The sequence below is a fragment of the Manihot esculenta genome, chromosome 10 (assembly GCF_001659605.2).
Source record: "Manihot esculenta cultivar AM560-2 chromosome 10, M.esculenta_v8, whole genome shotgun sequence".
In the NCBI taxonomy this organism is placed as follows: Eukaryota; Viridiplantae; Streptophyta; class Magnoliopsida; order Malpighiales; family Euphorbiaceae; genus Manihot; species Manihot esculenta.
Window position 1 is genome coordinate 26,480,079 of NC_035170.2, and position 8,505 is coordinate 26,488,583.

Sequence of the window (8,505 nt, forward strand, 5' to 3'; positions counted from 1 at the left end):
TTGAAAGAATACCTGGATTATTAGTCATATGAGAAGAGGCTTCAGTGTCTAGAAGCCAAGACAACGGTCCTGGTTTTTAAAGATGCAGTGCAACAAAAGACCTATTCAAAGCATCTAGTGTGGGTGATGGATTTTGACGCAGGAATAGAGGACAATGATGAGTGGAGTGAGTAAAATCAAAACAGACTTGACGTTGAACAGATTGCTGAGGTTGATAAGCAGAAGCAATGGCTAGTCGTGGACTAAGAAGTCCAAGATTAAATGAAGAATTGTATTGTTGTCGAGATTGGTAATAACCACCACCACTACATCCACGCTGACCATGACCACGATAGGAAGAGTTATTATTATGAAAATAATACTCAGGAGTGGAATTGTGGTTTTGGCCAGGACCCCCTCGACCACGATAGGAACCAATATTAGGACGTTCAAAAGCAACAAGGACAATCTGAGAACTAGAGTTAGGAACAGATGAAGAAGGCTACCGTTTTGAATGATTTTGCATTCGAAATTCTTGTAAATAAAGGGTAGTACGAGTTTCGACAAAGAAAGGGAGGGGTTTGTGGCTACTCAAGTTTATAACAACATTCTCACACTCAAATGGCAAACCCTCTAGAATTTGCATAACAAGATTATCTTCACTAATCTCATGACCAACGGTACAAAGGGAGTCATAGATAGTTTTGAGTTTTTGAAGATACTCATCAATAAAAAGGGTATCTTTTGTGATACTGTAAAATTCAGCTTTGAGTTAGAGAACTTTAGCATGGGCTTGATCTGTGAAAAGAGTTTGTATGGCTTCCCAAGCTTATTTAGCAGTAAGAGAGACATTTGGTTTGATAAGACTACAAAGAACATCAGAATTGACAGTGGCTTGGATCCATGACAAAACAAGAGAATCAACTTGTTTCCAAACAAGAAAATCAGGATTTGGGATAGATGCTCCTTAGATTATAGTTATAGTCTCGGCTGGAGGATCTACGGAACCATCAACATGGCTATAAACATCATAGCCTTGAAGAACAGGGACAATGAGAGAATGCCAAAGCAGAAAATTAGTGAATAATAGAGTTTCGCTAACATAGTTGCGAATGTTGGAGACACTAAAGGAAGGATGAAAAACTTGGTTAGATGAGTTTTGGATATCAAACACAGAAGAAGTGATTGAGCATAATTTAGCCACATTTTTATTATTTTTATTACTGTTTAAATACGCATTTTTCTAGTTTAATTTATATTTTTATGATATTTTTGCAGAAAAGAAAGAAAATGGAAACTTGGAGAAAAATTACAAAAAAAGATGGAAAATCGATTTGGCTGAAGTGATTTGGCCAAATCACTTGCAGAAAGCTGAAGTTGAAAACTGGAATTGACTTCCAGAAATTATTTGGGCAAGCGATTTGCCCAAATCAACTGATCCAATCGACTGTCTCCAGCAAATTACAGCAGTGCGGGAAAAGAAGGAAATTCAAAATTTTAAAAGTGTTGGAGTCCTACCCTACTTCAAACACCACAAGACCAATCCTATGACAACTCCAAAAGCCACACCAAAGAAAATCATTCACCAAAGGAGTTTTATTCATGATAAAATACAAAGACAAATAAGGAATTAAAAGACCATCAAGAGACCAAGTCAAAATAGGATTCCAATTCCGAGAAGGATTAGGACTCCTCATCTATAAAAAGGGACAGCAACCAACCAGCAAAATATCATCAGATTTTATTCAGATTTTCGGCAGCAACTTCTCTCTACTTTTCTTCTTTCTTTTTCTGTTCTTTTTTCCACCATGAGTAACTAAATATCTTTTTATCTAGTTGAAATTGGAGAATTTTCAGTTTGTGATGAATTGGGAGATTTAAAACTCCATTGTTAAACTTCTATTTTTCAATATTTATGCAACTTGTTTTTCATGCTATTATTGCTTTGCTATTAGAATCAATTAAGGCATGTTGCTTTTAATTGTATAAATAATATATTGTTAGTTTGAATCATTTGGGTCCGTAATTGCTTAGATTATTTGAACACAAGTACAATTGGTTGCATGATCTAAACTTGACCACGCTGTTGGCAAGGTTAGAATTAGATTTCTCTAAGTCTTAATGCAGTTAACCGTTAAAAAGTAAAAAACCCCAAGGACATTCCTTGGCAACTTGTTAACTAGTGTTTGATTAGCGAATGTTTCTTAATAGAATTAAAACTAAGGAGGAATTTGATTGTGAGAAGCGTTTTCCACACCCTAAACTAATTTATTGAAATAAATAGGAATATAAAAGAATCAATGATCAATTCTAAAACTGAAATAGATCCATGCTTCAACTAGATTCCTTCTCCCATTGATTTACTCATTTTTTTAATTACTGCTTTCTCTTACTACTTAGTTTTAATTTTAGTTCACTATCATCAAATCAAAACCCCCTCTTTTTATTTTACTTTTGTTATTTATTTGCCCAAATCATTATTAGGAAGATCCTTGGTGTCAAATCCCAGTGGTTCAACTCTATTGCCACTGTCTATAAGTTATTTTATTGATTGATAATATATTTATTTTTGACGGTTTCGACAACTGCTATCAAGAAGCAAAAGTGGTTGACATTTTGAGTAGAAAACGAAAAAGAATAGCAAAACGGAAAAAAAGTGAAACGGAAAAAAAAAATCTCAGAACTTAACCTATTGAAACCTTAAAGGCTTTAATACCATGAGAACGTATATGAAAAAGTATTTTATGTGATTTTTATTGATTAGAATACAATAATATATACAAATACAACGTTTACGAGATAAACTCTATGCTGATAAGATTACATTTAAAATTCTAATTCTATTTTGATAAGATAAGTATGATATTATCTCAATGTATAGATCGTGTGCAATATTTAATTTTCAAATAATAACAAGGTTGGAGATTGAAATTTTTAATAACTTCACCTATTTTCTCTTAAAAAAAAATCACTTATTTAAGAAAAATTATACTAAAAATTGAAATTCTTTACCACACAATATGAATTTAATTATAGAGAAATTTACAAAATTCAAAATATGTGACAGTCATTCGATATTGGCTAAATATAAATCACTCCAATATAGTGGATAGAGCAATCAGTGGAAGTGAAAGTTTAACTGACATTATAAAATTGCTAAAGAAGATAAATCAATGTCCAAATATAGTCCAGAAAAAGCTGTTGGAGGTTTTTATTTTTTTTAAAAAAAAAGGACGCAACAAGAAGAAATGCCAATTAATGAGCACTCATTGAAATATTCATATAGTTCAAGCTAAAGGAATATTGTAAGAGAGTTGACTGAAAATTGAAAATGCTAAAAGCCAGAACCTTTCACAAAAGGATGCTGCAAAAGCTTAGCAGCAGTTGGACGATCATGTGGATTATCTTGCAGACACTTCAGGATAAAATCTCGTGAAAGCTCAGACAGAAAATCAGGCAAAGTTGGCAATTTTCCTCTAACAATCTCGTTTTCTAGAGTTCTAGTCCCACAGTCCAAATCTGAGTATGGACTCTTCCCGGTTAACATCTGCAAGACTGTGCAACCAAGACTCCAAATATCAGCTTCAAATCCATATTTATTGTCCCCTTTAATAACCTCAGGAGCCATCCAGGGTGTTGTGCCGCAACAAGACTTCATAAGAGCATTTAATTCGGGCACTTTTGCCAATCCAAAATCTGCAATTTTGACACATCCTTTATCATTCACCAATATATTTGAGCATTTGATATCTCTGTGGGCCACACTTCGCCCATGGAGATAATTCAGACCTTCAAGTATTTGTTTCGTGTAGTGGAACACTTGGGAATCTTTCAGTTTGAAATTTTTGCATATTTCTTTGAGGGAACCTGGTCTCACAATTTCAAGAAAAATATAAATCTTTGATTCACGCCTCTCCATGCCATAATAACTTACTATGTTTGGATGTCTCAATTGACATAATAAATCAATCTCATGATTAATTTCCTCAATCATCCCCTCATTTTTAATTTCTATTTCCTTGAAGGCAAAAAAGAAACCACTGGGAGCATATCCTTCGTACACTTCTCCAAAACCCCCCTTTCCCAAACGCATACCCTTTTGCCATCCTGTAAAACTAACTCCTCGTCTATTAACCTGCCAAGTACTCAACATAGTTAATTTCATCTTATGATCTAATAGGAATAGCAATACAAATCATGATTATGCTAATGAAACCAGATCACAGTAGGATTTTTTCTAAAACATTTTCAACACCTAGTCTAGTAACATTAAATGAAAGTGTCAATAGGTAACCTGTAAAAGACTTTTCTTTTCCTATAAAAAGGTGGAATTGCTGCTTAGCTTAAAGAGAGTTGGAGACCTCAAAAGATAAAGAAGAAAAAGAAGTATTTGTACATCCTCTGTTTTTACCAGTGAAATTTGAGTTGTTCTTCTCTCTGTTCTCTTTTTTTTTTTTTTTTAAACATGTTAAATTTTATGTTTTAGGATATGTTTGTAAAAGCTAAAAATCCAGCTTTTCTTTTTTTGTTTTTGTTGTTGCATATATTTCGTATTTTTCTGGAGAATTTTTCGCATCTTTTTGCCGTTCTTAAATCTCTATTCCTGTTCTATTTTCATGTATCTATTTTTTGCTTTTAGTTAGCTATTTTCAGCTTTTACAAAGCTATTTTTCCATTTTAAATCTAATAATGACGTCAGAGCCCAAATGATCTTTGAGAGAATTATTTCAAAACATTTATATTTTTTTTTATTCAAGTGAAGTATGTTTATCAAACTTATTGTTTTCTTCCATTTTCATCCACTTTCTAAATTGAGAAGTTGTGAAAGATTAAGTTTTTATCTTCTTTATTAGAGGTTTTCTCAAAAATTTATATGAGGGAACTGATATATACAAAATAGCATTTGTTAAAGAATACCTTCATGAAACTCATATTTTAAACCATCATGTCTACAAACTAAATTAATGTTTTAGACAAGCAAATCCCTAAACTATAGAAAACTAAAGAAATCAAAGACTGACATGTCTTTAAATCGTAGAAAACTTATTTGAAGAGATCTGTGAATGTCCATAAATTGCTCTAAATTGTTAAGTAACACAAAGGAAATGTAAACCATAATTATGCTAATAGAAAATGTAAACCATAATTATGCTAAGTAACACAAAGGAAATCCTAGAAGCACATACCTTTAAGAACTGGTACATCAGAGGATCACTTTCATTATTCTGGGACGTCGGGGGATCACTTTCATCGTCTTCATATTTTCTCTTTTTCCCAAAATTAAATTCAAGGTTTAAGTTTCCTTTTAGCACCTGGTTAAGATCTTCAAGCTCTATTCCCCTATGGGATAGCAGTTGCTGGACTGATTTTCCAAATACTCTATGAAAGCCTTGTCTGAAAAAGTGTATCTTTTCAGAGACCGACTCCATGAATTCATTCTGAATTCGATCATCACCATGAGAAGGATCCTTGGCCTTCTTATTGTAAAAAGATGGACATGCTTCCCTTATTTCTTCTATAGAAATATCATTTCCAGCCAGTTGCAAAAGAAACAAATTATGAAAGGCAATGCCTATGTGTATTTCATGCATCAATGCCAGTGCAATCACCATACCACAAATTTCAAAACTATCCAAGTGTAACGGTTGTCGTTTCAATTCTGCACATATGTTAAATGAAAAAAAAAAATTATACTCTAACACTTCTTTGTAATTTAATTATGGATGGTAATTCAGGGAAAATATTAAAAAAGAGTTGAGATCTTACCAGGATTAGGATAGAATTTTGTGGGATCATTTGGGCAAGCCAGGAAAAGAAGATTGTGTGGTTTGAATAGAATTTGGCACAACTTGCATAACCAATCCTGCAATACTTGAGAATCTGTAAGATCCTTCTTTCCGAACTTCTCATACAGCTTTTCGTCCAGATTTTTAGACCAGCGAATAAGAGGCTTATAGAGCACTGGGTCGTGTAGTTTTTTCTCAGGGATCATCTTCATCATGAGTAAATGCATCCTTGATTCAGAATGAAGCACAGCACTGTGCTCAAGAAGCCAATCATAATCATCACTCCGAATAATTTTTTCAATCATTATATGCAGTGAATTCTTCTGGCCCTCTAATACACGCCGAAACTCATCTACAGCACCCTCCACAAGTTGAGACATTCTATTCAATTCCTTCAGAATGGCCAAATACAGAAGTGAAACAGGACGCACCGTATCAAGTTTTTCAAATATTTGTTTCATATCCGCAAGGCGAGTAAGATTCTGCTCCATATCTTTCAAGTGAAGATGAAAAAGAACTCCAATCACATCAACTATAAATTTGACCATCCTATTCTGCTCATCATCCTCATCCTCATTTATCAGAACATTGATTGCTTCATGCGATACGCATAAAAATTTCCCCAAATCACGAACTTGAATGCTCAGTGGCTCAATGTGTTCTCTTCGATAGGAGAGATTAGCCAATCCATTGGACAAATCTTGTGATAACTTGACAGAAAATAGTAGAATTTGGATCACTGTCCTTGGATAACAATGGTAATAGATCTCATAATTGTCTTCTAAGTACTCAGCTAGCATAGTCCGGCATGAATTATACAGAGGATCTTCAGAAGATACTTCCCTGAGCAAATTACAAAATTCTAATCCCAAAGAAGCTATTTCATCATCAGAAAGCTGATTCTCGGTCATCAATATGAGTTCCATGGAAAGCCTTATCAAATTATTACCATCGAATTTGTTACCTTCAATTGGTGAGCCATAAAGCATAACTAAAGTCGCAGGGACAGAATACAAAGAGAGAATCTCCGAATTCTCTTCAGTCATGCAATCCAACGCTTGGCTAATGATACTACAGCAGTCTTCGTACTTGGAATCAGATTCACCTTGGCACATGCGACAAATGTTTGAACACATTTGGTGAATCATTTGGGGAAGTGCCGAAGGGTCGTCCTTGTCGTCCCATCTAACCATCAACTCAAGGCAAGCTTTGTTTTGAATTGAGCACTCTTTAAGCGTGACCCTGTGCTCTAGCTGCTTTGTTTCATAAAATAATTTCTGTTCCGTAACTGGAATTTGCCAGCTCACTAAAACTTTCTCGTGGATAATCTTTATAGTATCATTAGCATCCGCATTGATTTCTATTTGTCGAGCTTCCGAATTCATCATTTTGACGAATAATTGGATGGGTTCAGCCTCACCAAACGGCCACGCCATGGACTCTGGATGAGAGATCTTCTGACTTCTATGGCTTCTTTCACTTGAGGAATTGGCAACAGGTTTGGTGTTAGGTAGCATTTAAGGGATAAATGGAGAAGCAAGCAGCCTCTCTTAGACTCTATAGCAGGTGAGCCGAGAGGTAAGTGTTGCAGAGCTCAAACGCAATGGAGGGAAACAAAATGAAAATTAATGTTGATTACAATGTTTGGTCGATACCTGCTGGCTGCCAACTACTTAAATAAAAGTGACATGGAAACTCCACGGCATACCTCTGATCCTACAGAGATCCGAGTAACTTTTCTGACAAAATTTGATATAAAAATTTTTCGTATAGAGTAAATTTTATATTTTAATTATTTTTTTTATATATTTTAAATATTTTTAGTTTTACACTTTAATTAATTTTTTATATATTTTAAATATTTTTATAATTTTACATACTAATATTTTATTTCTATTATAAATAACCTTATTTAACTATTAAAAACTCACTTTTCAATTTTTAAAAAATTTCAAAAAGAGTCATTCGATCTATTCTATTAACCAAATGATATTGATTAAAATTTTTGACAGAATCTAATTAATCCTTTTTTTATAAAGTATTGGCCTTTCATTGCCAATTAAATATTTAGCAAGAAGCCGAAAATTAGGAAAGAAATGGTCGGCATAAAATATACATTTTATTTTAAAAAGATATATAACTCATGCCTCGCCTGTTCAATGGACTTCTTTTGACCAAGTTTGATTAGCACTCTTTAATTATATGGCTATAACTCGATCCTTGGTTGATGATTGAATTAATGGGGTGACTCTCACCTAATGAGTGAATCGTTCAAAGTCCACAACCCTCTTAAATTTAATGGGCAAAAAGCAATTAACCTTTTTTACAATATGAAAACAATCAAAATCTAAAGATCAATATTCAAAATATACTATTCTTAACACTTAAAATATTATGTTGCAACGTTAAAATTAGTTGCACATAAAATATAACAACCTCACTTATTATCCTTTTAAATTATTTGTGGGATATTATATTTTAAATAATTTTTAGAATAGCATTAGATTGGGTTACTTATTGTTCTCCGGTCCATTTGGATTTTATATTAAATATTCAAAAGACTAATTTAAGGCTGTTTCGCACTATGAATTCATCAAATTTTAACATTTTACATTAGATATTCAAAGACCCAACCTACGACATTTTCCACAAAACTTCGTGACTTAATTGGTGAAGAATAAGTCCTATGTACACAAAAATGTATAGCCCAATTTATAAATAAAAACCCCATCCTTTTTAA

The 8,505-nt window shown here is 33.3% G+C and overlaps 1 protein-coding gene across 1 annotated transcript; it reads right to left on the minus strand.

The window, feature by feature from the left end:
• Window positions 1-3,163: 3,163 nt before the first annotated feature.
• On the minus strand, window positions 3,164-7,397 carry LOC110624656 (E3 ubiquitin-protein ligase UPL5). Its single transcript, XM_021769877.2, has 3 exons — window positions 5,746-7,397; window positions 5,166-5,638; window positions 3,164-4,114 (listed from the first exon to the last, which is right to left on the minus strand). The coding sequence occupies exons 1-3, from the start codon at window positions 7,280-7,282 to the stop codon at window positions 3,314-3,316; spliced, it is 2,811 nt and encodes a 936-aa protein (XP_021625569.1). The 5' UTR covers window positions 7,283-7,397; the 3' UTR covers window positions 3,164-3,313.
• Window positions 7,398-8,505: the final 1,108 nt, after the last annotated feature.

Bases quoted from the DNA above. Each gene is read 5' to 3' on its own strand.
- LOC110624656 (XM_021769877.2), bottom strand. From the start codon at position 7,282: ATGCTACCTAACACCAAACCTGTTGCCAATTCCTCAAGTGAAAGAAGC. The intron at 5,639-5,745 runs GTAAGATCTCAA...ACATATGTGCAG, and splicing joins AAAATTCTATCCTAATCCTG to AATTGAAACGACAACCGTTA. The intron at 4,115-5,165 runs GTATGTGCTTCT...AGTACTTGGCAG, and splicing joins TGATGTACCAGTTCTTAAAG to GTTAATAGACGAGGAGTTAG.